This window comes from Pseudorasbora parva, chromosome 21 (assembly GCF_024679245.1).
Source record: "Pseudorasbora parva isolate DD20220531a chromosome 21, ASM2467924v1, whole genome shotgun sequence".
Classification (NCBI taxonomy): domain Eukaryota; kingdom Metazoa; phylum Chordata; class Actinopteri; order Cypriniformes; family Gobionidae; genus Pseudorasbora; species Pseudorasbora parva.
The window spans coordinates 23,081,745-23,107,709 of record NC_090192.1 but is presented as its reverse complement, the minus strand read 5'-3'; the positions used below and the strand labels follow the sequence as shown (position 1 = coordinate 23,107,709).

At 38.5% G+C, this 25,965-nt stretch overlaps 1 protein-coding gene and 1 long non-coding RNA gene across 2 annotated transcripts in view; one reads left to right on the top strand and one right to left on the bottom strand.

Moving 5' to 3' along the window:
- Positions 1–4,339: 4,339 nt before the first annotated feature.
- Positions 4,340–25,965, top strand: part of mkxa (mohawk homeobox a) — a 34,183-nt gene continuing 12,557 nt past the window's right edge. The window contains exons 1-5 of the mRNA XM_067430215.1: positions 4,340–4,479; positions 5,109–5,394; positions 7,772–7,931; positions 9,902–10,055; positions 14,274–14,603. Coding sequence (XP_067286316.1) covers positions 5,219–5,394; positions 7,772–7,931; positions 9,902–10,055; positions 14,274–14,603 — 820 coding nt within the window. The 5' untranslated portion in view covers positions 4,340–4,479; positions 5,109–5,218. The remainder of the gene's footprint in view (positions 4,480–5,108; positions 5,395–7,771; positions 7,932–9,901; positions 10,056–14,273; positions 14,604–25,965) is intronic.
- LOC137056210 (uncharacterized) overlaps positions 16,988–25,965 on the bottom strand; it is a 40,906-nt gene continuing 31,928 nt past the window's right edge. The window contains exon 3 of the long non-coding RNA XR_010900235.1: positions 16,988–17,378. This is a non-coding gene — a long non-coding RNA (uncharacterized lncRNA). The remainder of the gene's footprint in view (positions 17,379–25,965) is intronic.

The window sequence follows — 25,965 nt, the reverse complement described above, 5'->3', positions numbered from 1 at the left end:
TGCACATGCACAAGCTTCTTAATATAAGGTCACGAAGCGTCCAACCTCAATACACCAACCACACGAATAAGCAGCCACTTCAAAAAAGGAACAGTATTACCTCTGAAAACAGTGCAACCTGAAAAGATAACAGCGTGCCAAAACACAGAGCCAGGCGACCCAGTAGATTACTAAACAAAACACGACACGCATACTTCACAGGCATTGATGTATTTTAGGAAACCGTCTTTAAATGAAAAACACTGCTTGAGAAAGAAAGGAAAGGTGGGAAAAAATGAACCAACAGCTCAACACAATTATTCTTCAAGACATTGTGTTTGCCAGCATGAAAGACACTAATGCCATTCAATTTGGACACAGTAATGGCCTGTAGTCTGTATGGAAAAGCTGCTGGTGACTTGTGCTCAGGTAATTTGAAAAACACTGATTGAATCACTTTTAACAATCTCTAATGGGTGTAATTGTTCAATGGTTTATATTTTCCACAAGGTCCAATGATTTTAACAAATCTTGTCTGTGGCTTTCTTTAAGTGGCCCCAACAGCGCAACATTCAGTGGCTGCTCAACTCCTATTTAAGGCTTGTGGCCGCCTGGCCGGTGTGAAAATGTTGGTTTAAATGAGGGACTGACTGCATTAATGATACCAGAAAATGGATTTTGAGATTCTAATGAGAAGACGTTGACACAGAGCTAATGTCAGGAAATTACAACTACAGTGAAAGAACTACCTGCGTTTACTTTAAAGCAGTTTCATTACGCTGAAATTTGCCATGTTGGAAACAGTGAGAAACTTGGATGCATCTTGTTTGTATGACATTACCACAAGGTCACACGCTAAAAGCTTCAGCGGTGTGGAATTTCAACATTAAGTTGAATAAAAACATCATAGTTTGTCATCAAACTTCTGTCTATCCTGTAAATGGAGTTTGGATTAGCTCTTCATAAACACTTAATTGTTTTATGCAGATGCTGTTGCGGCAACTCTGCAAATAAAACACAAGTATGTTGCTCCAGCAGAAAAGGAAATCAAATAGTAATGAAGAACACTTGCTTTGCCCATGGGTTTAGTCAGAGGTTTTCTGTCAGATTTTCTGTTTCAAGTTCAAGTACAATGAACTTATTGCTTTCATGCTGTGTTGCAAAACAGTTTTGCCTCTGTTGAGGTGGGATACGGGTTTATGTTTAGGAAAAGGTTTGGAGTTAGGTTTAGGGGGGGGGGTGAAATGCTGTTTCATGCATACTGAGCTTTTTACACTGTTAAAGACTTGGATTCCCATCCTAAACATAGACAAAGTTTCAAAAACTAATTTTGGACGTTTGATGGAGTATTTCTGTGTCAAAAATACTCCTTCCGGTTTCTCACAAGTTTTGGAGAGTTTTTTCCGAGTATGGCTCGGCTTGACATTAATAGTGCGGAAGGTCCTTGTATGAGCCGTAAGGGCTCTTCTCCCGGTAGGGTGACTAGAGCGAGAGAGGAAATGCACGCCCGTAAACACTCGATTAGCTGCAGATCCAGTCATCCGTGAACACTTATGTCGCGCGCCACACTCCACTTTATTCCTATGGGTGACATCAAGCGACTTCAACGCTTCAGCACAGCATTCCGGGAAGGCAGCGCTGCATTTGAACAGATTTGAACGCAGAAATGACGAGAAGCTTCACAACATCGCTTCAGTCGCGTCGCAAAGTGGATCTCCACCGTTCACTGCTGTCAGGACTTTACCAAATCCTATCAAAGAAGTGTGTTTTTGACGGAGCGGTCGTCACGTGAGTAAACATCAGTAAACGTCACGATCGCGTGCTTCGTCATTCAAATGCGCTAACGTTACTCCATTGCTGTTCTCTGTATAACGTTACACTAGTCTGACGTGCAAAACCGTTTTGCTTGCTACTGCTAAGGTTTAGTCGCATACAATAGTCCATAAACCAAATCATGTCCTCATACACTGCGAGTAAAGACACACAAATGTTGACAGGCCACTAAATACAGTACATACCACAGAGACGGATGTCCTGCTGTTGCTGTTTCTCCTGTTCAATTTATATCAGCCTCCGAATGATTCTGGATCATATATCTATTAGCTGAGATCGATAGCCATGGGTTTCTCCACGCTTGAGGACGTCACCGTCATTCTTTAGCTCCGCCCACACATACACCTCCAGGCGCTCTGTTTTTTCCGGAAAGACTCGGTACAGCCTATATTTCTTTTATAAATATAATAAAACTAAAGACTTTTTGGAGATATGAAGGATGCAATACTACTCTATAGGTACTCAAGATTGACATGAGATTGACTGAAACTGAGTGTTTCACCCCCCCCCCCCCCCCCCCCTTTAAAAGTGGATTAAAATGTAAGCAGGGCTGCCCATAGGTCTCCGTGCTTTAGGGGGCCAAATGGACCGAGGGGGACCCCCCTGGAATGAGGTTGCGAATGGACAAAGGGGGAAGCAATCCAACTAACCAACCACAACTCCACAAGAATGGACCTCTTCCAACTACCATCTCCTATAATCTTTTGATCGGACTGAGGGGGTGTCCCGCTTTTACTAACTATAAGGATCCGCCCCATGCTTAAAACGGTCCTGGGTGTGAGGGTAGGGTCAACAGTTCAATTATAGATGGAACTACAGATGTTAATTACAGCTGTAAATATATGCAGGTATTTTTTAAATATAAGTACAGTGTAAAAAATGTAGACTATGCCTACACATTAAGCGCATAATATCAAACGATTAATTTAAATGTTAGTACAACTCTAACTCACTGAAATTGTATGCATGTCAAGCTGTTTAGCAACAACATCCATTGGTTGAAACACTACAAATAAACCTAGATCTTAAATAAGACACTTGGTCTGGCAGACACCCAAAGCACCAGGGCAGTTTACTGGTGAAGTGCACTTAAGGGTCATTACACTTTCAGCAAGGCTTCACAGAACACATTAGCTATCTCTCCCTCTGACCACACCTTTAAGCAGTGGGCATCCCACGGAGTAGGCCTACACCACAAAGTGATGTGACTACCTGCCCAAGGGCATGTGGTAACCCTGGAGATGCCACTGTTAGAGTAAACATGTGGGCACCCACATGTGGTAAGCCCCTGACAGACAAGAGACATTAAGAGAAAGGACACCATTTCAGTGACCGTTAGTGGTCGAGCTGCACTGTCTTTTCTCTTTCAATGAATTGCATTCACGAGGGGAATGAGCCACTAGGCTGATGCCCGGGAGAGTTTGTTCATTAAATAGGTAAAAATACACCCAAATAAAAGGAACACGCCAATTATACGGGCGTAAGGAGCGCATATGTGCCTCCGAGTTTAGTCACTTCACCTCCAAACACTACCCTGGATAAACCCGAAAGACACAGTCAATGCAATGGCATTCAATGCGACGTGTAAGTCGTGTAATTTGGGAAAATGAGAGGGTACCAGAATCACATCGATGCTCGCGAGGGAACTCACGCGAGCAACGTTTCCTCAGCACGCTAAGTCTCCCGATTAAGCATCGCACATGGCGTTGATATAATTAATTTGTTTATATTTTGGTTTATAGAGGTTCTTAAGAAAACTGGAATAGAAGTAATTGTAGACCTCGGTCTACATGTTTGGAAAAGAATTAGGTTGTTCAATGAAGTGATTCCGCTCTCAAAATGTTAAGACAATAAAATGAGGTCTCGAGGGATTTTCTGTCCTAGAGCGGTAGCGTTTTTGGTGAACAAGAGGAACCCAGACTTCCGCGAGGTTTTTCGTTAGAATAACCAAATAGGCTATCAAACGAAATCATATAATGTTAGGCTATATGATGTATGAAATAGACCGCTATTAATTATTTTCGAGCGTTCCAATGGCTAAACATAAGTCCTATTTTCACTTTCATTCTGCTAATTAAACTCTTTCGCCTAAACTTAAATGATGGATGTAATATTAGGCCTACACGCAATTGCCTAATAAATTCATGGTAGGCTATGCTGATCTGCCCTCTCCCCAAGCCTAGGCTATAGGCCTAACTTATTTCTCCACTTAACTATACAATAACTAGTCACATTTATCCATTCATCTGTTTTGCACATCATACTCAGGTGAAGCTGCTTCTGATAAACTGTATCCAATCACACCAGCTCTGGCTGATATTAGTAACTCTATACAACTGTCGTGCAGTCGGTGATGGACGCGTTCCAGACGTGAACCCACACAAGGGAATACACTGTTGCACTGGCTGTCTCCCGGTAGCCTCCCCCTGCAGAGCGGCGAAACCGGCATAAAACAATCACTGTATGTTCGCCGTCTGAGCCGCTTAGCTGGGAAACACGAGATGAGTCCTGTATTCATGTTCCCGGGCGCGCTTGAATAAAGCACAGAGGCGAAAGCGGTTCGTGTGGTTTGCGCACAGGATCTTAGAGCGGAGAACATGTGAGAGGAATGGGAAACTGGAAACTGGATTACACTTTACAGAAAGACGCAGAAGGGGGAACGTTCAGGTACGTTCATTCAGCCTACATTTTACAACTGTTTTCAGTTATGACTTGTAAATGTTTTCTCTGTCGCGTCACAATCTTTAGCCTATGTGACAGGGTGAAGTTTGGTTCATTTCCATCGCTCCATGGATTGCGAGGACCACAAATGTTGACATTTTTTTCCTACATATTTGTTTCTCTTTCCATAGGGATGTGTGTAGCCTAAATAAAATTACACGTGCGTTAACAAAGCTTTTATCACATTAATGATAAAAAGTAACATTGTACACTGCTGACAGATTTTATGTTTAGTCTATGAAATAAGCTAATGACCGGCCAACGCAGCATTAGACAGTTCAGTATCAAATACGCGTCATTCTGAACACTTTCAAAGTAATACAAGTCTGCATAAATAAACTGTACAGAACTTTCAAACATATCAGTCATTAAATTCACCCGTCAATATTCCCCACTCGAGCCTGTCTCAGACGCACGCGCTTTGTATTGCTTTTGGCTGAGGGGATCTTTATGTAGCCTATTTTGCATTAAATGTAATATAGCCATTACCCACTGAAAATTATGTTTCCAAATGTATGTTTGAGTCAGTTCCCTGGTGGTAGTAAACAACAGTGTCCTTTTATTCTGTTTCACAGGATTTTGACAAGGCGCAGCGGCTCCGTTGAGTAGGACATCGCCACGGCGGCCAAGGCGCTTTCAGCGAACTGACACAGGGGGAAAGAAGGACTAATAGCCTATACCAAAGATGAACACAATTGTGTTTAATAAGTTAAGTAGCCAGGTTTTATTCGAGGAGAAGGCGAATGAGGTGGAACGAAGCAGTCGAAACTATTTAGAAGTGATAGATGGACAGCATCCGGACCTGCTCTCCAGCAGCCCAGTCATCAAAGACAGCTCAGCTATCCGGCACAGGAGACCCGGGTATGTCAGAAACTTCAGTGTCTTCAGATTCATGAACATGCTTTCTCATTAATCTTATAATAGCTACTCCAAATTAATGGTTTCACAGATGCACTGTAAAACTGATTTATTTTTATTTATTTATTTTTTGTATCATGTTTCATCTTAAGTCATTCGAAATGGTCTAAAAATAGAAGGGACTTATCAAGACAGGTTGTCACATTAGCACCGCTTTGATTTCACTTCGTTTTCAAATGCAAGTTTTTTTTTTTTTGCATTATGATAACTGCTTTGCACATTATTATTCACTACACATTATTTATTCTTCATGGCGGAAAAATCTGCCTAATTATGGTAAGGTAGGAAAAAGCGAAATCATAAATGATAGCCTGTTTAAGTCATCTGTGGTCATTTTAACGCTATTAATGCTTTCAACCGCGTGACAGCACAGAAAACCTTATATCAAGTTGTTCAGTTTAAGGACAAGCGGTGAAAAGCAGTGGCACGTCCAACTGTTCGACTTTTCAGGGGTTTTTTTGTTTTCTTTCCATATATTTTGCGCTCAGTTGTGGTTAGAGAGCATCTGGTTTGAATTCACAGCCTGTTCGCCTTCTTATCTCGGATACGTTGAGGTTTGAAAAAGAGAATTGCAGGAAATTAATATTCACAATTCAATTAAGTCGCTGTCGATGGTGCTGAATTAGCAGGGGCTTGTCGTTCGGGTACATGAGGTCATTCGTGTTCGGTAGCAAATTTAAAACACGTCCAGGTCTGTTTCTAATAAATAAACATTTCCTTCAACTGTATGTGTGGTCCAGTCAATCACGAATATGTTTGTAGTGAGGGCGCAAGAAGAAGCCATGTCATCCCGTATTTGCCCTCCGAACTCAGCGCGTTCAGCCTCACCGCCCCGAGCTGTTTACCCCAACCTGTTTTTTATTTGCAGACAACACAGTGCTTCATTATACGACTGCGATACACAGCAACACCGAAGCTAAATGTGATGTCTTGTGAAAAACTTGTGCAAACATCCTCCGCTGCGGGTGCGTCTGGCTCGCGCTTATTGAGGGACCGTTTGCGCGAGTAAGCGGAGCCAATAGGATAACACTACAGCCGCTCTGCTCGCCTCAAGGGGAATATCACTGCTAATGAAAATTATTAATATAAATACAGAGGTGTGTGTCGCCGATATCGAGAACAGGGAAGGGGGAAAAAAACTTCTTTAGGTTGTTAATACAGATCTGGGTTACAAGGAAAATATTTGCTGAACATGAACCTCGGAGCGTTGGGGGAAAATATGTTAAATGTGCAGTCAGGTTTTTGGAAGATAACAAGGTGATATAACAGCGCCATACTGACATCTACAGGTTTAAATAACCAGCTTCTGTTCACGCTTAAAGAGAAAGGTTCCAATCAGATGAAAACGCACTAACAGCCTGATGCTACATTTTAACGTTCCACAAAGAACATTTTATGATTCTTTGAGGAAACGCATATGCACCAGTGCTTACAAGAACCCTGTCCCAGGACACCAACACACGGAACCTGTATTGCAAGGTCAAAAACCTTTCTTTACAGCAATGTGTTTTTGATAAAAGATGACTTTACCTCTTTTTGCACAGAACCATTAAAGAAAGTTTGTAATGTTGAAAGTTAATTGATAAATTTGATTGTCGAGATTTTTTTTAGACATTTTGTCTTGCCCCTCAGTTCCTATAAAGTTTACAGATTTCTCTTTTTCAAACTATTACAGTCAGTCACTATCGGAGCACATGTGTCATAATGTGATGTTGGATTACATGCAATTATTTAAGTGCACTGTCTGTGTTTTGCAGCCAGACTGTAAACTGATTCTGAATGAAAATCACTCACTGGGAGAGTTAATTATAGCATGATACTCATTTCACAGAGCATGACCGTTAATTAGGCCGTTGTGTATAGTTATTTGTAAACCTTACAATATCTCAGAAAACTGAACACAATTGTATGCATATTTTTAATATTACCGTTTTTTTCCATATATAACCTGTAACATAAATTTTTTTTTAAACTTGATAGTCGAGCTATTTCATCTGCTCACTGCATGCTGGCATGGTATCTTTAGATATGGATGGTTGTAATTTCATACTGATAATCAAAATAATAATAATAATAAAAATAAGGATTTAGTTTATTCAGTTAATTTTTTGTTACTGTTTTGATATTGCTTTATAGATTCCTTTCTTGTCATTCCCTGGCAATAAAACAGAAGGCAGTCAGAACAAAAATACCATTCTCACTGTGGAAAATATGTAATAAATCAAACCTATGGAATTTCTCCACATGAGTGCCCATTTTTAAGTCTTATATAATTGTCATGAGATTTATGTAGCCTGTGTTGGCTTGTTTTTCTCCACAGGTCTCGTCAGAACCCAGGAAAGGTACGGCATAAACGGCAAGCTCTGCAGGACATGGCCCGGCCTTTGAAACAGTGGCTCTACAAACATCGGGACAATCCTTACCCCACTAAAACAGAGAAAATCCTTCTCGCGCTTGGCTCACAAATGACACTTGTGCAGGTGAGCAAGTTCATTTTCCAAAACCTTTCCATAAGCATGCTACCAAGAGCTACTGGTTCCTGAAGGATTAGTAAAATGACAGTTTTCTTTTTACATTAAGATGAAGGCACAGGTGTTCATTCCAAACACAAGCTGCAAGCAAATTCAGGTTTACTCTAGAAAAGATTTCCTTTTTTTATTGTTTAGCCAGTATATAAATTACAGAGACACATTGCTTGAGTTTAACTCTTCACATATGTGTTTTCCATTCGATTTCTGTGTACATATCTGCCTCAGTCTGTGTCCCAACGTGGAGACATAAACATGTTCTCTAAATTTGTTAAGAATTGGCTCAGCCTGTAGATGCTATTCTGGATGACCCTAAAAATGTTATCTGGTTCTAATAATCATGAAAAGGAGCCATTTGTTTTTGTTTTTTTGTTTTTTTAATGTGAGCCGACTGCACTACAATATGGAAAAAAGATTTACAAACACTGATGCTCAATTTAAAATAAATAAATCATCTTATACTTTTGTGACTGAAGACATCGTGAACATCTGCAGACTGTAGGACTAAAGACACTGAACTTTTCTCACATCTAGTGTATTTCTGCTTGCATGCATGCATTTGTAATCGTTTTCGAATTCGCTCACATTTAGCGGGAAACGGTAAATGAAACAGTAACTCGTCCCGTGAATGCCTACCCCCTTTGGTATTGACACTGATTGTCGGACACCTTAAAGAGTTAGTTCACCCAAAAATGAAAATTCTCTCATTAATTACTTACCCTAATGTCGTTCGTAAGACCTCCGTTCATCTTCGGAACACAAATGAAGATATTTTTGTTGAAATCCGATGGCTTAGACAGGCCTTCATTGGCACCAATGTCATTTCCTCTCTCAGGACCCATAAAAGGCACTAAAGATGTTGTTACAAAGCCCATCTCACTACAGTGACTCTACAATAATTTTATAAAGCTACGAGACTAGTTTTTGTGCGCAAAAAAACGAAATAACGGCTTATATAGTAATGAGCCGCTTTCAAAACAAAGTTTCGAACGTTATAAATCAGTGTATCGATTCTATATAAGTCGCTATTGATTTTTTTTTTTTTTTTGCGTACAAAACTATTCTCGTCGCTTCATAAAATGATTGTAGAATCCCTGTAGTGAGATGGGCTTTGTAATGACGTCTTTAGTGCCTTTTATGGGTCCTGAGAGGGGAAATAATATTGGTGTCAATGAAGGTCTTTCTGAGCCATCGGATTTCAACAAAAATATCTTCATTTGTATTCCGAAGATGAACGGAGGTCTTACGGGTGTCAAGCGACATTAGGGTAAGTAATTAATGAGAGAATTTTCATTTAGGGGTAAACTAACCATTTAATGCTTTCTCCAAAAACGATTGGCCTCCATTGACCTGTTTAAAAGGAAAAATATGACTGTTGGCCTTTGAGAACTTTATATAAAGCAGAGGTCAGGAAACTCCGGGCTTGAATAACATTTTGCCCCAGCACAATGCCTGTCATAAGTGGCTTGAAGTGTATCAGGCATGAAAAGTTTTCCTAGCATAACATCTAATGGTCTCTGGTCTCTGTGAAATGGAGAAGGCCGGGGCGAATATTGTTTTTATTGCAAAAAGACAGACGTCGGGCAGAGGAAAAGGAATATTATTAGGCGAGAGTGGAAGAAGCCAGAATAAGCACCCATGTCTTCATCAACGTAACATTAGTAATGTTAGGGTTTACAGTGTTTCTGGGATATTTGCGTGTGGCATCAGCCTACTATTTTTAATGGTTTTCATAGTGTCCCAATAAATTTAGTCCAAACACATGTCTGTGTGTGAGATGCTTATAGGCATACAGAGGAAAGAAAAACTGAATAAAAGATACAGAAAGAAAAGGTTTCGTCTTTTTCAAGCATTCATTATTCTTTTTATTTATTGGTCAAACTTTCCTCAATACCATTTCAACACCCTCCCTCTTTTCTCAGGTGTCTAACTGGTTTGCAAATGCTCGACGGCGGCTGAAGAACACAGTTAGGCAACCTGATTTGAGTTGGGCCCTTAGGATCAAACTCTACAACAAATATGTCCAGGGCAACGCAGAAAGACTGAGCGTCAGCAGTGATGACTCCTGCTCTGATGGTACGACACAACAATCACATAAAACAACTGAGCATAAATGTTCTTACAGTGTATTTATGGAGAGTTACCACACACACACACAAACACACATGTAGTGTTTCCATGTTTTATGGGGACTTTCCATAGGTGTAAGGGATTTTATACTGTACATACCGTATTTTCTATCCCCCTGCCCCTAACCTACCAATCACAGGAAACATTCTGTATTTTTACTTTCTCAAAAAAACTCCTTCTGTATGATTTATAAGATGTTTTCCTCATGGGGACCAAAAAATGTCCCAACAAGGACAAGGATTTCGGATATTGCCATCTTTGTGTGGACATTTTGTCCCCATAATGTAGGGATTACCACCCCCCCCCCACACACACACACACACACACTCTCTCTCTCTCTCTCTCTCTCTCTCTCTCTCTCTCTCTCTCTCTCTCTCTCAACCGAGAATATTTAATATATGAGGCATTTATTAATCTTTGTTAATGTTAATTACTAATACTTTATTAAAATCTTCTTGACATTAGTCAATGCCCTGTGAACTAACATGAACAAATCATGAACAGCTGTATTTTATTAACTAACGTTAGCAAAGATGAACAAATACAGTAAAAAGTGTACCGCTCAGGTTAATTCATGCAAACTAATGAAACCTTGTTAACAAGTTGCAATTGCAAAAAAAAGAGAAAAAAATTGGACGTTATAAATCGCAAATGCAACTTTGTATCGGCCAATTCTGACTTTATAACTCACAACTGCGACTTTATATCCAATTAAAACAAAAACATAAATTCAGAATTGCGAGATGTAAACTTGCAATTGTGAGGAAAAAGTCAGAATTGTGAGATAAAAAGTCACAATTACCTTTTTTTATTTTGTGGCAGAAACAAGCTTCCATAAAATCATACACACAGTTCAACCAAAAAAATGTAAATCCTGTCATTAATTATTAAACCCCATGTTGTTCCAGACCTAAATTTCTTCTGTCCAACACTAAATAAGATATTTTAAAAAATAATAAAAAAGTCAATATTGTTTAATTTGGACCCCATTGTTTTTATTTGTATTGTATTTTCTTTCTCAAGTCAGTGAGGATAAGTAAATTATGACAGGATTGTTGTTTTTGGATGAACTGTCCCTTTAAGAAGGTGCATATTTAGTCATACATATACAACATGTAATGCACAGAAAACACTGTTAATCACTGCTTGAGAACACACACACACACACACACAAACACACACTGTGCAAGTAAAACTGCTCTTTAAAACAAACAAGCACAAACAAATTCACCTATTCTGGTGCTAAATTTGATTAGTATGAAGTGTTGTGGTATTTATAAGAAACTGTTTGGGGTTTCATTCAGCATGTAGCTGAAACAGACCAGACAGGATGCTTAAACGCAGATGTTTTATTGCAATGCAGTCAGTGCAACACTCCAAACATTTTTATAGCATCGTATAGCAGCAGAGCCATAAATCAGGGTCGGGGTATGTCGAGCGCAGTGTTCGTGTGTGCATCCTCCTCTGTGTTTAAGTTAACCGGACAGACGCGTAGGCTTACAGACAGTCATGCACACTGTGATTAACACACCACAATGGGGCGTCAGGACTCAACCACAAACACTCACACACAATTTTGCACTTACATGCATAAACACAAAAACATCCTAGCTTACTATCTAAAGTTCTCTCTTTTCTCTCTAATTCACACGCTAAGGCGTTACAGGGGATGCAGGGATGCTGTTGGCTCTCTGACAGACTGCATGTTTGTTGGCCACAGTGCTTAACATAAGCATCCGCACACAATTCAGTCATTCAGACATTCAGTCAGAACACTTATCATCCCCCTGTGCTTAACAGTGACCTCCAAACACACACACTCTGTATTTGGTGCCTTGATTAGATGTCTTGAAGAAGGACACACACTCTGTGGTTAGAAGAGGAATGCCCAGTCTTTGCCTCTCACATCTGTCTCATCCTACAAATAACTTCCCGCTTTTCTTACACTGTAGAATAGCACACAATCTGTGTCAGCAGCCTGGCTTAACCTTTGACCTCTAATTCCCTCACATTCTGGTCGAATCTAAACTTGTCATAGAATTTATGCGCTTAACTTAAACAGAAAATGATTGTGTTGACACTTGCAGAATTTTTTATCGATAATTAGCATTTCCATCAGGTATTTCAGTAAACATTTTGATGCGCTAAATCTTATTCCTCAAAAAAAAAATCCTTGGATGGAATCTTGGCTATTAAAATGTTTCTAGGGGAAAATATGTCTTGCTCTACATATTTGAATAATCTCTTAGTCACAACACATAGAGAAAAGCACACAATGATTATATTGTCATGTATATAATTTTCAGTGACAATGAAGCATACTTATGTTAAGTTTAAGTATATATATATATATATATATATATATATATATATATATATATATATATATATATATACTTTTTTAAGACAGTACACAATGTATGTTTTAGTAAGATACACCATTGAGAATAAGGAGAATTACCAAAACGTCAAACTCAACAAAAGTACAAAAAGTCAGGGAGTCCCTGACTAGTAAAGAAGTTTTGGAACTAAAGAATTCAGGGAGATGTGATTAAAAGTTTTTCTGTGAATTTCACCCAAATATTATGAGCTGTAATAAGCACATCATGTAACATAAGTTGTTTACTATGCATATGAAATGTCTCAGTTGTTTAGAGGGAAAGTTTTGTTGCACAGACGTTTCATCAGGTCTGTCGTTCCCGTGTCTGAGCTCAGTAATTATGTGCTACACAGAAGATCTAAGCTTCAGACACACTCTTCACACATTTGAGTCAAGATAGAGCCTTGCAGTGAAATCCTAGCTCACTTAGGAGGCATTCACTCACGCAATCCTAACTCAGTATCCTAGGAAATATTGCGTTTGTGTGAACTCCAGTGTGTTTACCTTCGATTCCTGCATTATGGAATGGTTGTCAAGGCAGTATACAAGGGTGCACTAAAACAATCTTTGTAGTGAATGTAGAGTGAGCGATGTGGCTCTGATATGCAGACAAGACAAGAGATAAAAATGGTGGAACTGCAAACGATAAATGGTCTGATTCTTTTTGTAACAAAAGTTTTACTTAGTAATAGATACATGAGTGACAATGTCAACCGAGATAAAACATTTTGGACCGTCTAACTGCTGTTGTATTCAGCATTAATGTCCCTAATAGTTTTCTCAAATTAAAAAATCAAAGGCATGTCTCATGCATCATCCAGTAATAAAACATGTCAGTGTCTCTTATTTATGTTCTTTAATGAATCACTGATGGGACCACAGGTGGCTGAGCAAATAATACGAGATGAATGATTGGGTGTTTTTTAAAGAATGATCAACGGAACCGAAAGATCAACTGAACACACTCTCTCCGAGGCTGAGATATGACATTGGAATGTCCAAGTTTTTTTTGTTCCCCTGTTGATGAGAAATGTAATACTTATATTAGATTGTTACCAAAAAAGTAGAATGAAACTAGTGGATTTATCACTCGCAGTTCTACCAAAGGTATTTATCTTCACTGTCACTTTGCGGAAAATATATATATTTTTATATCTTAAACCAAAATGTTGAACGGTGGTGTAGGTGCCATTCCTGTCCACCTGCTGTTGTTTGGTTTTTTAGCCAATGTGTTTTTTTTGTTTTGTTTTTTTAAGCAATGTAATGTTTGCTTTTGTTTTTTTGGGGACTCATCCTTTTTTGCACTCTTTGTGCACCTTTCAGTGTATCACATATATATTTTAAATATTTATATTTTGCGTACATTTTTGTATTTATCTTCTGTAAATCAGTCTAAATCTAGGAAAGGATCTTGAACTTTTTTTAAATTACATTTCATTAAATGTATTTATTTATACTTTCTCAAATGAGGACATTCAAGGCTCAAAGATCCAAACCTTTTCTGCTTCACTCTCTGTAGCAGTTATCAGTCTCTCAGCACCAAATTTGATCCGTGTTTTCAAGGAGTGTAATGTAGTCGAGCGTTTTCAATGTGCTGGAGGGGTCATGCGAAAGTGAAGGGTGATTAAATGAAAATGTGACCGTGTCTCTCCCTGCTGAGAAGGTGTAAAGGGCAGGAGATCAAAATATTGATGTTTTAAAGTTCAGTTCTTTTTCTATTTTTTGGCAACCACCTTTCCCAAATCTGTACTGACATATTTGCATGTATCCTGCATCACATCCAGATGGTGACCCAGCAGCACGGGCCCAGGTCGGGGAGTTTAATAAGCCAATGTACCAGAGCGTCATCAAGAAGGAAGGTGGTGCTGTGGGGGCGGGCCTTCGAGCAGCTGCGGAAGCCTCATTGTCTGATGACTATGTGTCGCCACCCAAATACAAGAGCAGCCTGTTGCATCGTTACCTTAACGACTCGCTCCGTCACGTAATGGTGGCCAACGGCGTAATGGACGCACGAAGGAGGAACCACTCAGGCTCTTTCAGCTCTAATGAGTATGATGAAGACCTGCTGTCACCATCCTCCTCAGAGGCAGAAGCCAACTTTATCTACAGGACTGGTGAGCTGCTGCCAGTCTTACATTCTTTCCTTTTCTGCGTGTCTCTCTTGCTCTTTGTGAGGAAGAGCTGTTTCATCAGCCCAGTATGATTTTGGCTTCTACAAGCAGAGTCACAGAGAGGTCATATGTTCCTCTATTCAATCACACACACATAGATCTATAAATCATTTCATTTAAACTTGACATTTGTAAATATTATGAAATATGTTTTTAATAGAATGAAAATACTAGTATGTTAAAAATATTGCAGTTCAGTAGTTCAAAGAATGTGTGCTTTTATATTAGGCTTTGTACTTTTGATAAAACACTTTAGGTCATGCAAGTTCAGATTTGAACTTGCAATGAAGTAGAACATACTGTACAGTAAGCATAGTTCATACTAGATAGTTCATGAACTATCACTACTTCTTTAGTCATTGTGACAATTATTCTCTCTCAATCTTCATTCCCTCTTTATCTCCTCATTATAATTTTTTTCAGTATCACACACACAGTATTCAACAAAGTTCTGAGTTCACATCTTAACACCAAAGAAATGCAAAGTGGACTGAAAACTGCAAAGAAATGAGAAGTATTTAATCAAAAAAACATTAATGAGGGAAAGAGATGTTTGTCTGTTATTGCAAGTGTGTATATCAACTTTGCATAACAGGGTGTAGAGCAGTACTGTTCTGAAATGTCTGAGGGGTGTGTGTGTGTGTGTGTGTGTGTGTGTGTGTGTGTGTGTGTGTGTGTGTGTGTGTGTGTGTGTGTGTGTGTGTGTGTGTGTGTGTGTGTGTGTGTGTGTGTGTGTGTGTGTGTGTGTGTGTGTGTGTGTGTATGGAGTTGGCCAAGCATTTGCAGCTACAACAGCCTCAACTCTTCTGGGAAGGTTTAGGAGTGTTAATGTGAATTTTTGACCATTCGTCTAGAAGCACATTTGTCAGGTCAGGCAGTGATGTTGGATGAGAAGGCCTGGCTCACAGTCTCCGCTCTAATTCATCCCAAAGGTGTTCTGTCGGGTTGAGGTCAGGACTCTGTGCAGGCCAATCAAGGTCCGCCACACCAAACTAGCTCATCCATGTCTTTAAGGATCTTGCTTTGTGCACTGGTGCGCAGTCATGCTGGAACAGGAAGGGGCCATCCTGAAATTGTCCAAACTGTCTTGGTATGCTCAAACATTAAGAGTTCCTTTCAGTGGAACTAAGTGGCCAAGCCCAACCCCTGAAAAACAACCCCACACCACAATCCCTTTCCACCAAACTTTACACTTGGCAAAATGCAGTCAGGCAAGTATCGTTTTCCTGGTAACCGCCAAACCCAGGCTCGTTCATGGGATTGCCAGACAGAGAAGCATGATTGGTCACTCCAGAGAACATGTCTCCACTGCTCTAAAGTCCAGTGGTGGCATGCTTTACACCACTGCATCTGACACTTTGCATGGCACTTGGTGATGTAAGGCTTGGATGTGGCTGCTCAGCTATGGAAACCCATTCCATGAAGCTCTTTATGTTGTCTATAGCTTTTGACTCTGCGAAAGTTTGGTGACTTTTGCGCACTGTGCTCCTCAACATGTGCTGACCCCACTCTGTGATTTTACGTGGGCTACCACTTCATGGCTGAGTTGCTGTTGTTCCCAATTGCTTCCACTTTGTTATAATACCACTAACAGTTGACTGTGGAATATTTAGAAGTGAGGAAATGTAATGAATAATAATAAATGTTTCTTAAGCACCAAATCAGAATGATTTCTGAATGATTATGTGGCACTGAAGACTGGAGGAATGATCCTGAAAATTAAGCTTTGCAATCACAGAAATTAATTACATTTCATAATATAGACTAATAAAATAGTAATGGTTATTTTTAACCATTTACTGTATTTTTGATCAAATAAATGCAGCATTGGTGAGCATAAAGACTGCTTTCCAACACATTCCACAATCTTACCGACCCCACATTTTTTGAACATTAGTGTACTTATTTAATGAGAGTATTTGGAAAATAAACAGCTTATAATAAATAAATAGATTTTCTGTCAATTTCCTCTTTGCTGCTGCTTGATAATGGCTTTATTTGCTTTCTAGAGCTATCACCTAACCCAGGCTTTGTTGTGTAGAAAAAAGGCAATCTATGCCAAAGTTTTGGACTCTCTGGTTTCTCTCTTTAAGGTCAACGTTTGTCCGGAGTATCACGGCAGAGAGCGTCTGCAGTCTTCAGAGTCGGCTCTGTTTGCTCCCATGTGCTGTTTAAGTCCTCCAGGTGTTTGTGATGTTATCACAAATCTTTTGGACAGTCCAAAATGACAAATATGCTTCAGGAGAGTTCTGGCAATTATTTAAGCCCTGTTCATCATCATCTGGAAGAATGTCAGCCCCTATTGATCATTCGTAGGAATTTATGTGAGATACTGTGTCGCCGATTAAGGCTTTCGAGCGCATGTGTTCGCTCTCTTCTCCTCGAGAAAGAACCACAGGTTTCTTTCAGGTCAGAACACTGCGTCTTTGTCCTGACAGGATTCATAACTGATAACATTGTTTGCTCCTCGCTTCTTCGCTTACATATTGTTGTTCACATCAAGCCTCTGGGATCTCGCCACGCAGTCTTTGTTTTACTTTGTTTCTCATTTCATTTCGCCATTTCTTACTGACAAACATGGTTTGCATTATCTCGGAGCTGAGGAACAGATTGCTGGAATTCTCTTCAAACCTAAAAGCTGTTGCTAACTACCTTTTGGACCAACGTTTAAACTCCCTGTGCGCTATGTGAAGTCGGGGTTGCTTGTGTAGACACCTGCTGAGGGAGACAGAGAGAAAGAGCTTTAGTGTGTTTTGTTGTTTATTACAGCTTGAATCGGTTCTTTCCTAAACGCAGTTATACTCTTACTGGCTATTTAGCTCGGTTTTCATGGTAAATATTTCCTGGCTAAGGACTCTGATGGCTTCGTCAGGTAGATGGTCTGTTTGTTATTTTGCACATGAGTATATGCCAGACGAAAGATTTAGAAGCAAAGGATCACACACAGCAACAATTGCGCAACAGCGAATAAGGGATCAATAAGAACAAAATACAGCAATAAACTCAGAATTAAATTGATATTGTATTTGTCATTCAATCCTGTTACTGGATAAAAGGAATTTGCATCATTTCCTCCTAAGGTTTCTCTTTTTTTAATTCTCTGCTATTCGCTTTCCTACCATTTTCTTTCTGCATTCCAGAATATCTTCATACAAACATTCCTCAAGTTTCAGACTAATATGGCATGAGGCTGAAATTTTAGATCTACGCTCTTATGTTTTCTTTTTTTTAAAACAGATGTCTGTCTGTCTCTGCGCTGTTAGCCAAGACGCTAATGTTTTAGCTCAGACGTCTTTAAACCAAAGTGGCATCTCAGAATCCACCGGTTAAATTTAGCTTAATGGAACAAATTGAATCTAAAGGAGCTCTCTCCTCCTTTCTATCACTCCTCACTTGAAGTTTCACAGATCAGACGTGGCAAAGAAGCCGTCGGGCCAGCTAAGCCTCAAACCCTCTGATGGAAAACTAAAGAGGCCATTGTGTGAGAAAAATACGAAATAAAGCGCAACAGGAACCCTGATGGGAGTTTCATTGAAAACAAGAAGTGAGAGAATTCCAGGGTACATGCCAGGGATTTTATGTCAAATTGCACTTTAATGGGATATTTAATGGCAGGAATCTCACTCAGTGTTTTCCCTGCATGCGTGGTATTGGGTTTAGGGCCGTCTTGTATGATATAGATCAATATGCCACACAGTTTCAGAGCAGATGAGAGCTAGCAGTAAAGTGAGAGCATGCAGGAAAATATTTCTCAGAACGTTGTCTAGCGCTTCAGATGTATTTTCACAGGTTGTATCAGGGGCTGGTTGTGCAGGAATCTCATAAATCACATAGAAAGAGCATCACATGGGACATAAAGTGGCTGCTGCACCGTTTACTCTAAAGCGATGCGTTATTTGTCCTCATATTGCTTTCAACAGGATCCTTGTAATCCAGTTATTGTAACTTATGTGTCAGTTGAGGGGTTTATGAATATATTATAATATGCTTCAGTGTACTGAAATTAATGTGATACACATTTCAATATTAAAATGCTGCCTATCACATTATTGTTGAAAAGTTTGGAGTATAAAAATAGTTTTTTTTTTAAAGAAATTAATAATTTTATTCAGTAAGGATACATTAAATTGAATAAATTAAATAAGCTGTTTTCAGCATTGATTGTAATGAGAAATGTTTCTTGTGTATCAATTAGAAGGATTTCTGAAGGATCACGTGACACTAAAGACTGGAGTATGCATCGCAGACATAAATTATATTTGAAAGTATGTTTAAAAAGGAAACAGTTATTTTAAATTGTAATACATTTCAAAATGTTAAAATTTTTGTTATTTTTGATCAAAGAATGAAGCACTGGTGAGCATAAATTACTTCTTTCAAAAACAATCAAACATTTTACAGAACCTAAACTTTTGATTGTATGCTGTATTGTGGATATGAATTAGGATTTCTCATAAATGAGATGATTAGAGTTGTTTTTGAGCAATTTAATTGAATATATTTCTATAAATATATAGCATAACTGTATGTAAAACCAAATCTCTTCCAACCCCCTAAAAAATATCCCTTACAAAAGATGCTTCCTTCCTATATAAATATGGGCTTTTTGTCCAGAAAAAAACAAGTGTGGACCAGTCAAAGCTCTGGCTATAGGAGACAATGCTATGGTGGTGAAATAACTTTGTTGCTTTTTCCTCCAATCCCCAGAAATATAAATGTGATCTATAATGAAGAGGAAAAAAAGAAAAAGAAAAAAGCCTTTCAGTCTTTCTGCTGTGCTTTAGTGTGTCAGCTGTGCTCTGTGGGACATATTTCTTCACAGAACCAAGAATGTCACCTGTGTTTTACGACATGAAAAGACCTTTTTTTCAAGGTCAGTGGACATTAAACAGAGGCAGGAGGCAGAAATATGTTAAATGAAAACTGAGAGGCTTGACAAGGCCACCGGGGCTCACAGGTGCCCGTCACTTATAAGAGTCATGCAGACTCATTGGACTGAAGCCACCAAAAGAAAATACTTTAAAAGTCATTGTCCAAGAAAAGTACAGTCTCCCCAATCTCTCTCAGCACATTTCAGACCAGCCTCACTGCATTCGGAGGTACAGCAGGAGGGCAGTTCATCCAAGCCTAAACATTCAACAGAGTGGGAGCAAATAAATTCAGGCATTATTTATGTGGAGGGCCTGCTGTTTATCTGATGATTGACAGCCATGTGTGTACAGCTGGAAACACACGGCACACTTTTATTGCTGTTTTTGCAGTTGTACTACACATCCAACCACATACAATACATAAAAACATTGAGAGTCTGATGCCATTAAAAAGTTTGAAAGTCTCTCTTACTCTCAAAGCACGGCAGGCTTTGGCTAACATATTTTAGCGTTGTTTGACAGTGACATACAGTGCTTAGGGAGGGACGTGTAATTTAGAGAAACAGCCTGGCAGGGATACGTCATTTAAAGAGTACATGCTGATCTGTGTGATTTATGGTAGCTGACCACAGAGCAGCAGGACAACAACTGATCCAGCTCTACTGTGCACATCTCAAACGACAGAAAACATTAATGAAAACATCATTATTTCATCTCTAACTTCAATAATGCAGTCAATATAAAACTTAGCCATTAGATTTAGGCATTTTATTTTCACTTTTTAAAATGTTTTCTTTATTTTCTGATCTGATATGATGGGAAAAGGGAGAAGTGCGAGTTATGGCGGATATGATCTCGTTCAAAAGCTACTTTCACGCGCCATAAATCCTTTCAGCCTACGCCACTGCAGACGTGGAAAAGTGTCTTTTTTAATCTTGTGTGGCCCAACTAGACATTTGTGGGCAGAGTTAGTGTAAATAGACACTTTGTTAATTATAATATAAGGCTCCAGATTAATTGTGATTAAAAACATTGGAGTTTTTAATATTTGTAAATTGTAATAATTTCACAGTTACTCTCCAAATTAATATAGAATCAACTTAAAGATAGTATATTTTAAATATCAGCCAGTATCACTGATACTAATACTACTACTGACGCCTCTATGATTTTATTTTTAAACTTTTATGATAGACATTCAACATCACAGTATAATTTATTGAAAGATATATCAATTTCATCATTTATTAGGCTTTAAAACATTCAATCTAAGTGAACATCAAGCAATCTTCACATAAACCAATTATAATAAATGTAATATTTACCTGTGGCATATTAACACCTTTCTTAACTGCATGAATTATAAATTAAATATAGATTAATAAATGACACAAATGACAATATAGATTAATAAATGTATAAAATGTTAGAATATCACCTATTAATCATTTATGAACATATAGTCATGTTTTGTAAATGATTAATTCATCATTAACTAACTCATAAGTGACTAATAACTGAACGTTCTTATAAAGTGTTACTAATATTTTTGACATGTTAAACTACTAACACATCGCTAATTTTGAAAGCAGTAAATATAATATAATTTATATCAATGAGATCATGATCTGCATTAATGTTGATTATAAAATAATTAGGCCACTGTCTTGCAGAGAGCAGCTTCAAGCCCAATGAAACACAGCTGAACCAGCTAATCAAGGTCTTGCAGGCATACTAGAAACTTCCAGACAGGTGCGTTGAGGCAAGTTGAACCTAAGTTGGACGACTGAAAAATCCTAGAGAAAGAGGAGGCTGAGGCCAAGATTTGCTTCAGACTCTGGGTTGAAGTTGTCAGGATCGGGTCTCATCATCCATCACCAGAGGGAGAGAGAGAAGAGAGATCATGAGAGAAGTGAAAGGTGGAGAAAAGAAAGAAGGGAGTATGAGAAGAAGAAAGGAGAGTTGAGAGATGTGATGGAAATGAGGGATGAAAGGTGAAGTGAAAGAGAGAGGAAAAAGTGAATAATGCACAGTAAAAGCCACATAAAAAAATAAGATGAGATATATATACATAAATATACAACTCAAATGGATATTGAAAAATAAAGACTACTCACAATATTAAGAGAACCACATGCAGTATAATAAATTAAAGAAAGTAATAAAAAAAATTTTATTAGTTTATTATTAATTCTCAATAGATGTATACTGTAATATGAGTCTTGAAGAGCAAGGAAGCATCCTCTTTGTAGCGTTAATAAATGTCTTATTTTATTACAATATTCTGCACGTATCCAGACACTGTTAGATGAGTTTTGCTCCGTCTTTTATAATTTATTTTTTGGAGCCATTTGTAACTTAAATGATTAAGTTCCAAACTTTTTCCCAAAAACTGAATTCTTAGTCTCTCGGCACATTTCTGTGTATAAACTGTTGCTGAAGCTCAAGAGCAATATATCGTGATGAATTGCTAATAGTCCGAGCCACACTTGAAAAGTGAGTGTGTGTGAATTGTGATGACTGTGTGGAGGAGAGGTGTAAACAGACACACACTGCTCTGGCAGCTTTCATGTGAGAATAGATAGCAGACAGGAGGAAAGAAACAGTGAATGAATGGGAGACCATTAGATGAGTGTGGAGAACCTAACGGCTATAAAATGCAAGACACTCAGAGCATCAGAAAGAGTGCAGCAGGGCCTGTTTTTTGTCTAACTTGGAAAGTAAAGAAGGAAAACAAAAAGGGGCAGTTTCACAAGAATAGATTAACAGATGAAAACAGAAATCAGAGAATCAAAGAGCACATGATAAAGAGAGAGAGTGTGCGTGAGCAAACGTTGAAGGAACATCATAGAAATTAATTCCACTATGTATTTTCTGGATCAAGTCTGCAATTTAGTTCAGAAAACATTTTCAAACATTGCTGTATTACACTCAAGTCCGTTTTTTTTCCCTGTGGTTGCGGTAGAAAGCAATTCTGTAGTCATCTCTGGGCAGAATTAACTTGCAAAGACACATACAAACTTGTAATACGAGATCAAAACAAGGTTTTCCATTCTGCAAAATAATTTGCAATGATTCCAAACTTGCTTGCTTTTAATTGTTTTTCCATTTTGGAATGACACTAAAGCAGAAGCAAAACTGAATTTTATTGAAGCTGAAAAAGGATTTGCGATGCGTTTTAGATGAAGCCTTATCTACGTCTGATAATACTTAAGGCAAATGCTTTCAGCATGAGCCCGTCTCTCTCTCCCTCTCTCTGTCCCGCTGTCTCTCTCCCTGATATACGTCAGGATGTAGATACCGTCTGTAATACCTCAGTGGTGTGCTATGTCCTTTAGCTAGCGTGTTTGAAGTCTGTTTGCGGGACTTTTATAGGTACTGATAGGGTGAGAGATCGGAATCATCTGTCCAGCCATTAGCAAATGGCAGATCCACACATCCATGTCTAGAACAGGAAGCCAATGGATGACCTTTTGTTAATGGTCAAGACTGGATTCCTCTGAGAGATGATTAAATATACATAGGTCATTTACAAATAAAGCTTAAAAAATGTGTTAAAAAAATATAAAAATAAATATATATATATACCATACTGATACTGTGTTTGACCCCCTTTTGCCTTCAGAACTGCCTTAATTCTACGTGGCATTGATTCGACAAGGTGTTGAAAGCATTCTTTAAAAATGTTGGCCCATATTGATAGGATAGCATCTTGCAGTTGATGGAGATTTGTGGGATGCACATCCAGGGCGCGAAGCTCCCATTCCACCACATCCCAAAGACGCTCTATTGGGTTGAGATCTGGTGACTGTGGGAGCCATTTTAGTACAGTGAACTCATTGTCATGTTCAAGAAACCAATTTGAAATGATTCGAGCTTTGTGACATGGTGCATTATCCTGCTTGAAGTAGCCATTAGAGGATGGGTACATGGTGGTCATAAAGGGATGGACATGGTCAGAAACAATGCTCAGGTAGGCCGTGGCATTTAAATGATGCCCAATTGGCACTAAGGGGCCTAAAGTGTGCCAAGAAAACATCCCCCACACCATTACACCGCCACCACCAGCCCGCACAGTGGTAACAAGGCATGATGGATCCATGTTCTCATACTGTTTACGCCAAATTCTGACTCTACCATCTGAATGTCTCAACAGAAATGGAGACTCATCAGACCAGACAACATTTTTCCAGTCTTCAACTGTCCAATTTTCGTGAGCTTGTGCAAATTTTAGCCTCTTTTTCCTATTTGTAGTGGAGATGAGTGGTACCCGGTGGGGTCTTCTGCTGTTGTAGCACATCCGCCTCAAGGTTATGTGTGTTGTGGCTTCACAAATGCTTTGCTGCATATAGGACTGGTCTACCGTTTTACCGCGGTCACATGATGCCTACCACGGGTCTGCGGTCGTCACTGCCATCACCGCAAAAAAAAAAAAAAAAAAAAGGGTTTCCATTCCAGCCTTCATATTTTTTGCTAGAAAAACTAGCATGTTCACTTTATCGTGATTTTTTAAAATTTGTATAAAAATATATAATTTACTATAGGCTACTCTATATTTTATTTGTTTAAATACTATTTTCTACTTAAAAACTAAATTTTGTTATTTTACTGACCTAAATAAGGACTCATCCGCGCTAGGTTGCACGTGAGGGAAAAAAAAGCTTGCTTCCACTTACAAGGAGTTGTAGGCCTACTTATTAATTTTAATATATCTCTTTACATAAATACTATTTTCTACTTAAAACAAAATTTTGTTATTTTACTAACCCGAATAAGGACTCATCGGCGCTAGGTTGCACATGAGGGGAAAAAGTAGCTTGCTTTCACTTAGGAGGAGTTGTGCACATTTTAATATCTCCTTTCATACTATTTTTTACTTAAAATTATAATTTCGAACTATAATATTGACCCAGTGTTTTGTATGTGAACGCTGTTTTACGTGATTTTTACCACGGGGTGAAGCACAATGCTTTGTTTAAAAGGGAAATAAATTAGCAGATGTTATATGAAAACATGGCTATGGATTCATGCTGAATGAGAGAGGGAGGCTGAGCCCAATTTAAGATTTGCCAGCTTTTTGATTCTGTTTTGCGATCTGGTCATCCAAAATTCAGATTTCTGTGAATTTTAACAAAAGGCCTAACATTAGTCCATTTTATCCCACAGGACATCTCGTTTCTTTTCCCAAATCTTCACTCGCGTCGCGCTCATTTTTGCAGGGAATTATAAACGTTTCTTCCTTTCGTTTGCTTAAGTCTATTATAGCCTACCCATTCACATCTTTTACTGTGGTAAAGTAGAAAAACACTGCAGGACAATTTTATTTAACACAATTTGTGTTTGTTATTAGACCTGAGAAGTGTCAAGTTTATTTGAATAGCAGAGTTCACACGCAGCCGTTTTACTTTTGGTTTCTCTAGCAGTGCATAATCAAACATAGCCTAAATGTCTTGACCCTGTGGAAGATAAAATTCGCTCTTCAGACGTTTTACAACAAGTGTTGCTTTGATCTCAACCCAATAGAGCATCTTTGGGATGTGGTGGAACGGGAGCTTTGTGCCCTGGATGTGCATCTCACAAATCTCCATCAACTGCAAGATGCTATCCTATCAATATGGGCCAACATTTCTAAAGAATGCTTTCAGCACCTTGTTGAATCAATGCCACGTAGAATTAAGGCAGTTCTGAAGGCAAAAGGGGTCAAACACAGTATTAGTATGGTGTTCCTAATAATCCTTTAGGTGTGTGTGTGTGTGTGTAGCCTATATATATATATATATATTTTTTTTAACTGATGGAATGCATTTTGAACAATGTGTTTTTACATTAAAACATTTCAGTTGTTAAATAACATTTCAAAGCGTCAGGTGGTACAGCCAAATTGTTGACATGGAAAGTGTACCAACCTACGCATACTTAAAATTAGCAGTTTTTACCAGTTTTTGAGAGATCCACAAACCTCTACACCATCTTCTGGATTATGCATTATGATGTTTACTGTTATTACCTTGTCAATTCATAATAACAATAATAAAAACATTTTTAGTTGTGCCAAAAGTGTTTACCAGTAACTTCATTGTATGGACAAAAACACGGAGATATTTCTCAAAATATCTTATTTTATGTATTACAGAAGAAAGAAAGGCATACCAGTTTGGAAAAACATGAGGGTGAATGAATGATGACAGAATTAGAATTTTGGGCTAAGATTTCCCTTTAAGGGGCTTTAATATTCGCCCCCTGGAATATTAGGGCAGTTTATTTCTAACTGTTTAAAAAAAACAGCATTCCATCCATTTATGTTTAACAAATAATCAATTCATTTTTTAATATGGACAGTTGTACCTAATTAGGAAATCAATTCAACATGAAAATATAGTAGCAGCTGTAATCATTACACAATAAACACTGATTTAAATAACTGTCATTTTCCT